At 38.2% G+C, this 15,532-nt stretch overlaps 1 protein-coding gene across 1 annotated transcript in view; it reads left to right on the top strand.

The window, feature by feature from the left end:
- Positions 1-15,532, top strand: part of THSD4 (thrombospondin type 1 domain containing 4) — a 279,442-nt gene that overhangs the window by 19,101 nt on the left and 244,809 nt on the right. Inside the window, exon 4 of the mRNA XM_009991440.2 lies at positions 8,649-9,078. Within this exon, the coding sequence (XP_009989742.2) occupies positions 8,649-9,078 (430 nt within the window). The remainder of the gene's footprint in view (positions 1-8,648; positions 9,079-15,532) is intronic.

Raw genomic sequence — 15,532 nt, 5'->3', positions numbered from 1 at the left:
CTGCTGTGAGCATGCTTTGAATGGTATTACCAAAAATAAAAACCTGACATGATACTACAATTGCAAGCTGCCTGATAAGCTTTCTTAATCTTTCTGCTGAACATTTCAACTCTTGCTGAAGTGGGTTGACTAGAGGAGGAGAGGGGAAGTGAGGACGCTGGTAGCATTGACAGATGTGAGATGGTGCATTTTACCATTGAATTACTGCCTGGTCAGTGAAGGGTAGAAACACAACAAAGCTCCCATCACAGTTGTAAAGCTTCTCAATAGAGTTATGTGGTTACTTGCATTGAATTTCTACTGTTTTACCTGCCAACTACGTGGTTACAATATTCAATCAAACCTTAAAGATGAAGCTAAGGGGAAGAACTTGTAGACTTGTAACTAAATTTCCTGGGATGAGAGGCGTTATTCTAACTTATAGAAAAAGAGGGCTGTAGTATTAGGGTTCAAATTCTGGAATCCTATCTCAGTACTGAAAATGACAAAAATGAGGTTATATAGCGCTTGCTGGGAGATCAGCTAAAGCCAATATCGTAAGTTATTGTACTGGGCGTATTGCAACTATGTTCGACTGAAGTGTTAGTGTTCCATCTCTGAGGATGGAAAATTTTAAGATAGTCTGCATGTATCTCTTTTATATTAATCCAATTAATCAAAACTGTTCCCAAGAGGCAATTTACTTAGTGACCTTATTCATTAATTCTGCTGTGTCAGAATATCGTACAGAAGTGACAAGAATCACCTCTGTGGCATAATCCATTTTCCTCCAGAAGATGCACTTTTTAGGTATAGTTGGTTACTCTGTGTCTTCTAGCAGTTGAAATTATTAGGTCGCAATAGTTTTAATACTCATATGCACATATCATACATGGAGAGCAGTTAATATCCACAAATCATGGTGTGGTTATCAGAAATGTAAACCAAACTAGTTAGTTCCATTGTTTTAGTTACTGTGATAATGAAAGTCAGTAAAATGAAGTGAATGCCTACACCGATTTAATTGCAATGAAATGTGCTGATGAAGCGTGAATAATATGCTATAATGTGGCAAAAGAAGTTTGTGATGATGGCTCCTCTTTCCAGTGTGTGATAGACTTTCAGAAGGGGTGGTTTAACTCTCTTGTGACCAAACATTTGACAAAGATAACCACTCACTGCTTTAAGGCTATTTTCTAGGTCAGTGAGCAGATAGGCGTGCATTTTCATAACACAAAACAGAGTCAAAGGGCTCCCTTCTTTCATTCATGTTTAAGTGATTTTCTCCAGATTGATTTAGAACTGCTGAAAAGTGAGTGTGTGGAATGCAGAGCTGCGTGGAGCTATGGTACAGTACCGAGACGATACGTAGTGGCTTTTGATGTGAATCAACCTGGCTGTTGAGAGCTCTCCCTTTTGAGTAGATGCGAATAGATTCCCAGAACCAGTAAATCATTCATTCTTCTTAAAAATGATACTTGTGAAAGAATCTGCTAAAATACTGTGAGATACAAACTTGATAGCAGTTATGACCAGAATAAGACAGTTTGTTTTGTGACTCAAAAGCTCAGAAAAGATGGCGGACAGTCTTTTTAAAGCAAACTTTGTTAACTATGTGCCTAAGAATATATAAAACGTGAAAAAACTAAAAGCAGTAAGAGGACTGGAAAGCAGATATCACAAAGCCTGCAATTCTTGTGCAGTTTTTCCTCCTCATCCTTGATGAAACTGGTGGCTGAAGACTGTTACCTATCCAGCACATTACATTACTCCTTGAGAAACAGTGTGGAAGATTGTGAATTGGAAATAAGGGAAATTGGCAGTTTCTTTCAATTTGCTCTAAGAAAACACTGTAACAGTAGGACGACGAGTTTCCCGTGGTGTCATAAATGAGAGGTTTTGCTAATGTTCAACCTTGCAGTTTTTCATTTACAAGGGAAGAAGTATTTTGATACTAGGAGATAAGTTGAACAAAATGCTGCAAAGCTCATGTAAAATACATTCTTTATTCTGTCTGACATGAGAAGAGAAAGAAAATGAGTTATGCTTCAGCTGGCAGTGAGCCAGGGAACCTCTGTTTAGAGAACGGTGGGAGAAATGTAAGGAGAAAGGAAGTGATGAAAAAAGGGGAAAAAAAGAAAAAAGTATGTTGGAGAGAAGCTTTGTAAAGAGCACTTAAGAGAACAGGTGGAGGCCCAGGAGAACTGTAATCTTACTTATGTATTTTAAGGACGTTGCATATCTTTGATTCAAAGAGGGTTTCTATTTGGTATAAATAACCATCCCATCAGCTCTGAAAGTACTTCATTCTTAGTGAACCTCAAGAACACTTGAGGTTCAAAGCATTGTTCTTAGCATAAACTGTGAGGCAGTGATAATGCATTCATTGCCGACCACGGCCCATGTATGCTTATGGCTAAAATTAGAAAAAGCTGCTACAACAAAATTCCTTTTTGTTACTCAAAATGTGCTGTGAGGGGCCAGTTCTTGCTGTTCTCAGCTAACTTATGCTCAGCATGAGAGAAATTTTTAATACTTAGACCAATAAGAATAGTAGCTAATAATAATTATTTTAAAATGTTTGCTACAATCCTTACACTAATAGCACAAAACCTGATTTTCAAACTTGCCTGGGCAAATGTATTTTTGAATTCGAGAATATATTTAAGTTGGCTTAAGTTTAAAGGGGCCCACAATTTTTGTTATCAAAGTGCTAAACAGATTTGTCTGAACAATCAGGGAGGCGTGTGTGTATATGAGAATTATGCCCAAAGAAGGACGATTGCCAGATCTGCATTGAACAGCTGTTATGCCTCTACTTGAGATGAATACAGTAGATCAGAGATGTCTACTGGCTATGGTCTTACATGAAGCTTAATGCAGCTACTTGCTTTCCAACATACATTTTTCTGTTAAGCAGTTATTTACCTTTTAGATGATAACTCTGTTCTTGGTGGCATTTTGGCCCTTTTTCTTGTCCATAGTACATGCAGTCTTCATCCTAACTGACTGCAAATATTGCTGAACATTTCTCTTCCTCTCCTTATTCCCTCTTTCTCTTCTTCAATCCAGTAAAGAGCTGAACAACTTTTTCTTAAGTGTTTATTTGATACTAGACAGTTTAGCCAGAGAACCCAACAGGTGATGGAGCTGGTGAGATTTACTTATCCTTGCCTTTCATACTTTTCCTTTCTGTTACTTCTAATTCTTGAAGGGGTGTTTAGGACCTTTCTCCTTGCAAAGTAATGTAGACAATTGTTGATTGGTATCTTTTTATTAGAAGCAATTAAATAAAAGGCTTGGCCTGCATTAAATAGTTTCATTAGCGTGAGTGGATCATCAGTGGCAAAAATATGACTGACGTAAAGGTATGCAGCCAAAAGCCCTTGTGTAAAATTAACTACCCTAACGTATGAGAAACCTAGGAGCGTGTTGTTTCTCTACATGATTCTGGCTGATCTAGGAGGAGGAACTTTTCACTAAATGAAACAGATGTAGGGTATGAACGTAGCTCTCCCCGGTCTGAAGTTGTGGCTGCACATCTAAGGACTGTATGGACCCTGAGAAGTAAGTATGCTTGACAAACTGATTAAATTTCTGACTGTGAACATTAATTTACAGGCAATGGAAAATTAGCAGGACTGTTCGGCTAATACAGTTGTATTTGAGTCAGCTGAAAAGAGGAGGGAGTGCTTTTGAAAAGATTGATGTACGAGGTAATTGGTAGCTTCCTGAAGGGCCCAAGCATGTGCAAAAAGAGCACTGGATTTACACAAGTGAGAAACACTGAATAATCCTGCAGAATAAAATCCCAGGCTCTTTTTCCTGTCACCTGTTTTTCAAAGAGTTGCTGTTTAGTCCTCTCTGGGAGTTAGGTTTCTTTGGATTTTAAACTATTATATTGTTAAATGAGCAATAAAGTGTTACAACTTCATTTCTGAGCATGATAATGCTCGTATCTTAGTGCCAGTGATTGACTTCTCATACCTATTGGAGTTCAACCCTGCAGGCATTCTCATGATTGGTTCTCCAACTTGTAGTTTTAATACCTAAATAAATCTATCTATAAACAGTATCTGCTCTGCAGACAATGAGTTTATCAGAAGGAAACTAAGCATTATTCATTATTGCTGTTTTCATACAGGCTGTGTGAAGAGTTTGTATGGACACAGTCATATCCTTGATATGTCAGTGCAGTGCAGCATGTTGCAGGGTTTGGAAATATATTAGAATGCTTTCTAAATATAGCTATTTTGGGAATTGTGCTGATGGGAGGAATATGGGGCTCCGTTCTGCTGCCAGACTCTTGTAATTATTTCTGTTAATGCTAGGGAACCATGGACTTGTAAAGAGAGAATCTAACACCTTGCTGGAAAAGCTTTGTCAAAGTTGTCTAAAACTTGGAGTCTAAAATTCCGATCTTGCTCAAATTGGATTTTCAGATGTTGTCTGAGAGCTGTTGGCTGTGGTTCATGCACTCAACTTCAGTCCTGTAGCAACATATACTCAACATCCTATTCAAACGCTCTTCTTAGCTATTGCTACTTTAAGAAGGATGACTCTGTTGTTTTTTAGCGTATCTGGATATGTAAAGTCTAATGCTGTAAAATCTTGCTCTAGCTTAGGGCTGGCTAAGGAGGCACGACGCTTAGGGGATGTGCTGTTACTTGCTAATTCTTTTTTCCTCCTATACCTGTTGCATTAATTGAGAGTGCATCCCATCTCTGTCCTGCGTCATGATAGTATGCATTAAAAAAAAAAAAGTATCAACAAGGAGGAGCTTCCAAGCCATGCTGTGGGGAGGAGTGAGTGGCTTTAAATGAATATAGGTAATCATGAGTGACAGGTAAGAAAAAGTCCTGCTGGCAACTGAAAACACCCAACAAGCCATCAGGGCTTGACCTACTTCCATCTCCTACCAGCAGATCAAAGCTGAGTTGATTTAGCATAAAATAAATAGTGTCAGCAAGGTTACTTTATTTCAGATTATTAAATTAATGGTAGATTTTGTCTGATTTAACTCCTTCTTTCCGTGATTCCTATTTCCCTGTTTTCTCATTTTGTATGGACCTACGTAACACTCCATCCCTCATTGCTACATGACATCATAAATTTTGCCTGACACTCCCCAAGAATTATAAACGTTAATTACCACCAAGCTATTTTTACAAGCTTCTTTATTACATTGCAACAAACTGCATTCCTAATTTACAAGGATGTTGCCAAGCGGGAATGAAAGATGCTTTAAGGCAAATCAGATAGTGTTCAGGATAGCTTCAGTCCAGGCAGTGTTGGTTTAAATGAATACATGAACACTGATAAAGATGTTAATCATTAGAGGTTGTGTTACACTTTGTTTCCAGCAGTTTGTATGTTGAAAGAAATGTGATGTTCCTGGCTACAAAAAGTTAACCTTCCGTTTCAGAGGAAGTGTGTTCCCGTGAAAATTCCAGGTCATAATTACTGCCCAACCTGAGCAAATTGAAACTTGTGTTCAGTGGTACATGGTGATGTCTTGGGTTCTTCTGACCCTAACTGTTAGGGAGGAAGAGGCAAAGGAGAGGACTCACCTCTGATGAACCTTGATGCAACCACGGGCATGTCATTATAAGGGTGCTGGAAACTTAGGCTGCCGGAAATGGCGCCTCATTTCTTCATCAGCGGAGACTCCAGCAATATTTCCAAGTTACAGTGTAGAAAAAGAAGCCAAGATGAAACAGAAACTAACAGTAAGAAAGTTGTTACTGCTTTCATTTCTTGGGTGGTGGTGTTGTAGTTGCAGCGATCAACCATTTTCCAAGAAAAAAATTCTGGCTTCCCTCAAAATCAATTTTCACTAAGTTTTGCAAATAGTGCGATGAGATTCCAGCAGTTTTTGGATACTTGCTGCCTTCAACCTTCGGTCCTTCTTTTGGATACTACTCATTCTATATTTAAGGCTACTATATGCTCATTTAATATTTTTTCTAGGCTGAAGAGTTTAGTTTATGTCACGATTTCTTGCATTATCCTACAGTTCTTTTCAGTTTTGATTCATGACCCTGAACTGGAGATTAACAGCCAACCATCAGTCTCTTTTTTGACCTCTTGCATGACCTCTCCTAGATTGCCAGGCAGCAGTTCTTCCAGGTGGGTCGGATGTTACATCTAGCTATTCCTCTCTGGAAGAGTCTTATGCTCTTGCTCCATAGAATTTGGTGTTCCGAAGGCTGGGACAGAGGCATATTCCTACCACTGCTCTGGTCTGTATATGGCTTATTGCTCAGTTTTTTAGTAGCTTTTGCCTCCTGCTGATGAAAACTGCGAGCAACCTGACTGTAGATGATAAATTCCAAAGGCTAATTTCAACAGACCTGCCACCCTCTATCCAGCCCTGCAAACACCACCCCATGCAGTCTGTACTCCCTACAATGAAGCAGTAACTTTCTCAATGCGAGGAGTTGTTGCCAAGGTTAGTGTCTCAGACACTTCAAATTTGGTGTGGTCGGCTTAAGAAGAAAACTGCTGTCTGTAAGAATCAGTAGAGACTGGAGCAAGTTAAAAATAAGGAGTTGTGTCTATTTTCCAAGGTAAACCAGTTTGCTCCGAAATCTAAGATGCTTCATGAGAACAATGATACCAAAGCGTTTTCAGAGTGCAGAATATGACTAGAGATCTCAAGAAAGATTTATTTGGTTTGTTTGTTTCACTCTTGCTCAGAAATGAGATTATGTTAAAAATTAAAATAGCAGCAACATAGGGAGGATCAATTGATTTGCCCATTAAAAATCCCACAAACCACAACACCAAATTGCTCATTTAAATCAAGTTGATTTTAGTCTCAACTTCTGAAATAATTCCCATTCATTATTTCTCTCTCTTTCCTCTCCTGTCCCCTTACAGGAAGCTTTCTTTTACCTCCCTTAATGCCAAAAGCCATTGTACTACTTTTCTCTACTGTAACTACCAAAGTCCTACCTCAACAGCGACTGTCACGGTCACAGAGCAGAGTAACGGATATAAACAGCTCAAGAGTGGTGGTTGCTTATCTGCCAGGGTAAATCAACACTCTTGTTCACACATCCTTGAGCCAGGAAGATTGATTAAAAGCCCCACGTGGCCATAAAGCTAGAATGGTTAAGTAAGTGACTTCCAAGGTTCCCATGTAACAGGAGTCTTGGGAGAATATAAGACTTGGGAAGAAAACAAACACAAGAAAAAAACAAACCCAAAGAAAAGTCTCTTTGATCTGGTGGCTGCCTGACATCTGTAACACTTCAGTTTCAGAAAATAAGTATGTCTATTTATAACCTGTGGTTTTCACGGCAGTTCAAGTCTATTTTATATATATTAAAAAATATAAATACATTTTATGGACAGAAAGAAATTGACCTTCTTTTAATGGTGTCTCCCTTCCTGAGCTGCAAAGGTTACTCAAAACAGCTGTTTTCACACATTGCTCTGAACTGGAAGAAATCTTTTTTGCCAACTTATTCTTCAGTCGGCAGCATCAGCAATCAAGGCCTGATGTGATGCTGAGCTGTACAGGATGACAAGAAAAGCAAATGCAAATGAGCCTATTGCTTGCAGATAAAATTCCAGGATTAACCCTCTTGAATGGTATGACCCAAATGTGGTATTATTAATTTTGTGGTTTTTCACTTGTAATTTGGATCTGGATTTCTAGACTGAGTCTATTATGTTGCTGTGAGTGTGGAGAGGACAAAACTACCCTCCAGGGAGTACCAGCTGTTTGAGAGTGCTGACACAGGTGTTATATGGGTCAAAACACAGGGTCTTCAGTAAGGAAGATGAGCTCTGTGCCCAAGAGAGCAAATCTGAAACTTCTGTGATTAGTGCTGGGGGCTGTCAAGCTCTTGAGTAATGTTTTAGTAATGCACAGTGAAAAGCAGGCTTTTATCCTGACAGCAAGTTGGGGGGTCATAACTTAAATGTATTGCTAATCCACACTTTGTATGTTTTTTTTTTTTAAAAAAGAGTAAATCTGCTGAACAAATGAGAGAAAATAAACTGTGTACCATAATAAGAATGTTTTCCTGTGTTTGTCCTCTTTTCCAGAGGTCTTTCAGTAATATTTTGACGTTCCTTATTCTTTTTCTGTTTCAATTCTATTTCTTAAGTAGCAAATGAAGCAGAACCACAGGATTTATCCTTTTAAATGGATACAAAATGTTTAATGATCTTTGCCATACTGAATTAACATTTTCTTCTGTAATTTCTTAAATCCACAGTAGGGATTTCCTGCTGTTATGTATCGCAGGTTCCTCAGAAACACAGTTATGAATTTTAGGAATATACAGGTTTGATTCTTTGAATTTCCACTTAAAGGAGATTCCTACGGATTAAAAGAACAACAACCACCTCCCCACAAACAGCGACTTTATACCACACCTAACCATTTGCCTTTGCTAGTTGACACTAAGTGACTTCCCATGTGACTCTGAGCCAAAGAAGGCCCAGGATTTCTTTCAACCTGTAGACTTCTTCAGAGATTCCCAATACACAGAGCAAGACTACAGCTTGTACATATTTTCTGTAAAATAAATGGAAATTTCTGGTTACCTGTTGCTTTGCAGTGAATAACTTTGACAAATAACAAGTCATTAAGTATCTAACTAGTCCTTCACTTATGAATTCAGTAACCGTTTTCTCTCTCTCCCTGTTTTTAGAAGCAGAAGCAGAAATCCTATTGGTCCAGGGAAGTATGGATATGGAAAAGTGCCATACATTTTGCCTTTACAAACTGACACTGGTCAGCAGCCTCAGAAGCTTCGGAGGCAGCGCCAGTCCTCAAGGAACCACGTATTTCATCACAGTCCAAGTCTCATGAACACTTACAGCCAGGCAGCTAGTCCTTCACTTCAACATGGAAATCTTTATCAAGAAGAAAGTGAACCTCAGGCTGGACATCAAGCCCTGGGACCCTCAGTTTATCAGTTGTCTTCATTTCCTGTATCTCAAAACCTGTTTCACAGCAGTGACTCGAACCATCATGGGTCTGCATCCCACCAGGCAGTCCAGGGTCAGCCCCAGCCTCAAAGGGCTGCAGCAATTGTGTGCATTGGTGCCTACAAGCAGTATAAACTCTGCAACACAAATGTAAGTCTGGTTTTCCTACGTTTCATTTATTGGAACACTATTGGTTTTTCCATAGTATGCTAAATGTTGACATAGTCAAGAAGTTAAGTCAAACATTGTTTTTTATTAATTTAATGATTTTTTTCTGTGAATTTATTTTAAGTGTCTTGGGGAATACAGAAAGTAGATGCATAATATTATAGTTACCTAATACCATACCTTCTAGGATTTTAAGCAGTCACTAAACCTACCAGTATGTACGATTCTAGTTTGATAGAGGGATAAACTGAGTCACAGACAAGTTTAATATTTTTCCATGTAAGAAATAGAAAAATGGAGTTGGGGTAGACCACATTATGAAGGCTTTCTACTTCTCAATCCCGCAAGATAAAGGCTATTTTTTGGGAGTGCTAGTCATGCTCTAAATAGCATTTAGATCCAGTGCTCAGTAGCATAGATCACTCAAGTATCTTTCCTTGATGCTGCGTGTTTTCTATGACAGATGCTACTTTTACAAGCATTCAAGCTCTACATGCCTTGATTTTTGGCTTCCTAGTTTATTGGAGATAAAATCTGTTCTGTGTTAATTTTTAAATAAAACTTACTCTGTTATTACTTCATGCAAAAGTATTTGGCTGGGTGTAGCTCTGTGCTCTGGGGCAGCCTCCCATTGTATGTGCAGGCTAGTGAAGTTTTGCTGTTTCTTCCCACAAGCAATTTTCATCCTGCTAAAATTTTCAGTTTCTGCCTGTGTGATTTTATATTTCCTAAAGTATCTCTTCCTAATATTTGCATCTTATTTGGGCTACTAATCTAACTTAATGTCACAAATGTGAAGAAGCTCATATTTGGATATTAGAAGCAGGATGTTCAAGAGTGGTCTCAATATGTTGACACAACAGGCCGTATTTTTCTGGGTGGGTGCACATCTGATTCTTCTGCCTTTTAGAAATCCTGTTTCATTTAGCGGAAGCCTGCATAGTGGAGATGTAGCAACAGAACGTATGATCAGGGTAACAAAAGTACAACCTAAGCAAATCAGATGAGAGCCTTTTTGCCTCTTGGTGTACCAGTTATTACATGTGCTTTATTTATTAATAAAGTTCATTGATCAAGAATAGAGGAGTTGATTGAAGAGATCTAATGTCAAGAAAGTTTTAGTGTATTTTTCTGAAATGTAAAACATGAAAGGGCTAGTTGGAGCCTCTGAGAATAGTCTCTGGTACAAATTGCTCTTTTGAAAAGTGCTTTCTGTTTTTTGAAGGAAATGGGAAATGAACTTAGTTCATGGGCATTATTTTGGAAAGTTTTCTGTGCTGAATTTGCTCACTGGTGTCCAAGCAATACACAAATGTCCCAGTCTCTATTTCATCCCTTAGTACATCAAGGCAAAAAGTTGGACAATATTCTGCCTGACTTAAGAAACGTAACAAAATCATTTCCAGGAAAGATCTCTTTTGAGAGAGGAAGGGGTGAGAGGTGGGGAGGTTAGAAATGAGATGGAAAACAGAAGCAATCCCAAATTGCCGAGGTATGGAGAAGGGAGGTTTGTAGAGGAAGTTTGCTGAGGATGACAAGTGGGCCGGAGAGAAGGCTGCTGTGACCTTGTGAATTAGACAGTGGCAAGACATGCAGGTCAGTATGATGAGTGGTCTGGCCACCAGCAAATTTCTTTTGGTAGTAGGGGAACAGGAGTGAAGATACTTTCACGTTAATTTTAGAAATTGTTGTTTAAACAAAAGACTTCAATAGATGAAGAGGAAAAAAGAGGTGTGTGGAGGAAAAAAATGAGTGTGCCGTTGCTACATCTTTGCCATTGTTTCATGTATAAATGCAGTTATAAAGAAATCATCATTTATATTACAGGAGACTTTTAATAACAAAGAGAAGTTGTAAATGATGCAGCTCCTCCAAGGCATGGAACTCTACATAGTAACGTTCTTTTTTTAGTAACATTTTTGTTACCATTGGAGAAGCTGTAATTGCTATTCAGAGTTATTTTTCTCCGTAGAATGTGGTAATTAATATAATTATGAAAAAGAAGTTGCTAAGAACAGTTTTGGTATAAAGGCCAGGATGAGAGCAAAACAAGGCCGATAGTGTTTCACTTTGTTTGCTTGTTCTTCCTGATTAAATGCTTCTGCACATGGGCTTAAATTTAATTTATCGGCAGTGACATGTACCAGTGGTCTTGCCAGTGTGCAGAGAACAGTATCTTTTTCTTTTTTTTTTTTCTTTTTTTAATTCTTCCTGGAGCATACCAAAAATGAAAATCTCATTTATTCAAAGTATTCTGTTAATGGTTATCCTGGTGTTTGGCCACTCCTTCCACAGTTTCTCCTAAGGGCAGTTAATTAATAACAAATTAAGTCAATCTGCCTTGGTCCGTTAGGTCATTTCCTCATTATTGTACATTTATTGTTTTTTCATTAATAGCTGAACTCATTTTACATGACTGACAGCTTGCTTCATAAAAGTTAAACTTGTGGGTTTTAGTTAAGGAGAACCTCGGAAGTGCTTGTATTTGTTCAAGTGTTTCTGCAGGTCGTTAAACCTATTTTCTTATTGTACAAGCGGCTTTGCCTCTTCAGCACCTTTCATATAGGCTTCAGACATATTCACCTCTGGATATGCTGCTACCTGTCACCTTCTTCAGCAGGAAACAGGCAGTAAACATCTGTCCTTTACACACAAACAGTACTGACAGATCTTACTGAAACCATGAGCTATTTGCAATACAATAAGATTCTTCAAATGTAGTCTGTATTCCTCCAAAATGGAGGAGTGACGAGTAAATCTTCCTTACTTGCCCCTGCATTAAAAGAAAGAGAATTATATGGGCATGAGGGTAAAGTAGAATTTGAATGCAAAATTGTTTGCATTGTTTGTCACCAGAACAAAGGAAGCAACTCAGATGGAACATTTATTTACAGAGCACTTTTTGCTGTTAATTGCCTCAAGTGTTGCCAACTCCCTAGCTTGTTGTGAGTGTCTGAATACGTGAGAATAGATTTGTAAATCAGCTTCAGGCTGAGGGTTGCTTGGGCAGCGTACACAAGGAAGTTCTCAGGGTTCTGGACATTCAAGCCTACTTGTTTTGCAGTGTAAATTTAGTTATGCAGAGTGTCCCTTTTTAAAGTCAATTTTATCTGATTTATTTTATTTTTTGTAGGACATACAGTAAATTATGCCTTATTGGTACAGACGTTAGTTCGTAGTATGTCTCTGTCCTTAATATGCAGAGACCTTATTGCAGCCTTTCAGTACTTGAAGGGGGCTTATAAGAAAGAGAGACTTTTTACCGAGGCCTGTAATGTTAGGGCAAGGGGCAGTTGTTTTAAACTAAAAGAGGGTTTAGATTGGGCATAAAGAAGAAATTTTTTGCGATGAGAGAGTGAGACACTGGAACAGATTGCCTGGAGAAGCTGTGGATGCCCCATCCCTGGAAGGGTTCAAGGCCAGGTTGCACAGGGCTTTGAGCAACCTGATTTGCTTGAAGATGTCTCTGTCCATGGCAGAGGGTATGGACTAGGTAATCTTTAAAGGTCCCTTCCAACTCAAACCATTCTATGCTGTCCTTGGTGGTGAGTTCAGGCCAGAAGGCCCCGCTTACCCTGCCAGCTTGTTACCTCTCCTCTTTGGCAGTTCCTGGTTTCCAAATTGCTCCAATACAGTTGAGACTAAAGTCACATAGTGATTTTGACCACTTAAATACTCTGCTTAGAAAATTTGTAAAATAAAATAGTTACTGTTTCAGTGATTCAGTTACAGTGTGGTGAGGAGTATGAAAAAATAAACAGAAATTCGTATGTGGAGTTTCACCATGAAGAGCAGCACAAAATGGATGTAAAATCTACCTTGTCTTTAGCTATGGATTGAGGTATGTTTTTGACAAAGTTTATACCTTTACTTGTATATGAATTCACAAAAACCAATCTAAAATGTATGAAAGACTAACTGCTGAGAGCTCAGTGAGATATTTATGGATGTTTTGCTGGTCTTGTCCAGTCTCATTCACAGTTGCTAGCTTGCCCACTGGTTCATATGGATTAATGTCACATCTGCAGTTAGGTTGTGTTGCCTTTCCCAGTATTTGGTGACTGCTACTTAGCCAGAAGTCAGTTGTGTTTTGGAGAAGTATCTAGGTAGGATCAAAAGACAGTGATTACTTTTACTTCCTTATCCTGACTCTTCAGCTATACATAACTATTATTCTGGTAGCACAGCTATGGAAAATCCAGCTTCTGGTTCTGAATAAGAGTTCTCTACTTGGATCTGTGCTCCTGTGTGCAGAGCACTTGAGAATAGCACCTTAGCAGGGAATGCAGAATATCTGAAAAGACAATTTTGGAAATGGAAAGAGGTTTTATGGTTGAAGAGATGAGGTGAGGTAAAAGGCTCAGGGCCAATCCTCAGTTCTATCATGATGTGATAAATTAATATATTTAATTTCCTAAACTAATATTAATGATGATGATACTAATTTTGACTGGTGTGAGTTAATAGTTTTCCGCTGAAAGGCTTTTTTGGATGCAGAGCCCTAATTAAATGGAATTGAAATGTTCTGCGGGAATGTGTTAAGTCTGTTAAAAACTGATGTGCTTTTCTGTCCCCTAAGCACATAGGTAGGCATTGGCAGGCTCCCTTGGCGCCTGGGAACCTTGGGCCATTTCACCAGCTTGCTGGCATTCTGCCCAAGTGTTTTTGGAAGTTTTCCACTGTATAGAAAATGAAATGTTTCTAACACTTCAAGTTTTAACAAAGGTAGAAGTGGAAATGTTTAATTTTGTATGGAACAGAAAATGTAATTCCCAGACAGGTCTTTTCAGAAATGGTATGGGGTGCTGCAAGAATGTGTACGTTCTTTAATGTAGTTAGGATGCTCAGATACTGAGACAAAGACAAATAGAAGACTATGTGTTTTTAAGAGAACTTTTTTAAAAAAATCCTGAAAAGCCCCTTGTTATTCCCAAAGAGCTACTGTATGGTTTATTTATTCTCATTTTGAGGTTTGTATAGAGTAGGTGTTTGACATAAGTGGCAAAGTGGGGTTATGATGACATATCTTTTCCTGAGGAAGTTTCACCTTGACTTTATGTGGGGAATTTTCCCTGCAAACACTGTGGGATTGTATGTACATTTGGTAGTCTGACATTCCGTGGGTGTATAGGAAAGTTATTAAAAGCTTACATTACTTTGGGTTGTACTGTTATTTCTTTGACTGTTTTGATATTTGCAGCAGAATTTTACAAATATTAATTCAGAATGCCTTGCTGCTGATATGGGCTTAACTTACCAGGCACTGGCACAGAGGTACTGCTGGTAAAATGTCCTGTGTAGTTTGATGAATTGTCCCTTGTATACAAAACAGTCATATAGAGACATGTTTGATAAAGCTTTTGGACCACAGTTGTTTCCTCTGCATCTCTGTGCTGTGGCTTTATGACATCCCCTTCGATAACTGACAACACTGTATTAGAAAATACGTGATGTTCTTATTAGAACTTACATAATTATGGGAAAATGTCTGCCCTAAATGATTAGAAGAATATATCGAGGTAACTCTAGAAGCTTTCTCTAATAGTTTTCTTCCACAAGTGTGCTCTGTACTTGTGGCTGTAACAGAATGCAAAGTTAGCTGTTTTACACAAATTAGTTATTACAAATTAATTACCTATTCATCTAGTAAAATGTACATAATAAGACCAATATCACTCAATTCAGAAAATGTTGATGTCTAGAAGCTTATGGTTTTTAATTGAAAATTCAGTTATTTACTTTGATCAATAAATCTAAGTTATTTTAAACTAATTTAGCATCTAGGAGTCCAGCAGTCATGCTCTAATGCCCTATTGTGCCAAGAACTGTAAAAAATCCCTGATGAGATTGGTACAGGTAAAAATTTGGTAATGTATACATGGCTACAGTCATAGCCTATGTTCTCCATCGCAGGGAGAAGTGACCTGTGGGATCTGTAATGTTCTTACGATGACACTCTGCATCAGGCAGAAATGATGAGATTTTTATCTTTCTCCAAAGACAATTTAGTAAGATATAAATAAAATATAGTAGAGCCTAGGATGGAATAAACACCTTAAGGCAATAAAACAGAAATATTCCACTTGAAAATAAGGGTTAAGAGTATGTGTCAGTGATAAAAACCTACAAAATGCGCAAGGACATTATCAAACAGACACAGTAAGAAACTCAAAAGTTCAGTTTACACATAGAGTAATTATATATTTTTAAGGCAAGAAGTGCCAACATTGCCATAATTGGTCAATGAAACCATCTTAACTCTGCCTTGTGTCGTGCAGAACATTTTTTTTTTTCCGAGTTGTTTTGTAACATGCTTCTAGTTTGAGTTCTGATTTTTAATCAGTGGCACCAACCCTTTTCACTCATGTTTTCCACTCAAATGTTATGAAAGAAGAAGTAGGATTCACACCATGGATTTGGAAAATCTGTAGCGAGT

The sequence above is a fragment of the Tauraco erythrolophus genome, chromosome 14, assembly GCF_009769465.1.
Source record: "Tauraco erythrolophus isolate bTauEry1 chromosome 14, bTauEry1.pri, whole genome shotgun sequence".
Lineage (NCBI taxonomy): Eukaryota > Metazoa > Chordata > Aves > Musophagiformes > Musophagidae > Tauraco > Tauraco erythrolophus.
This window is presented reverse-complemented; position numbering and strand designations above follow the sequence as displayed.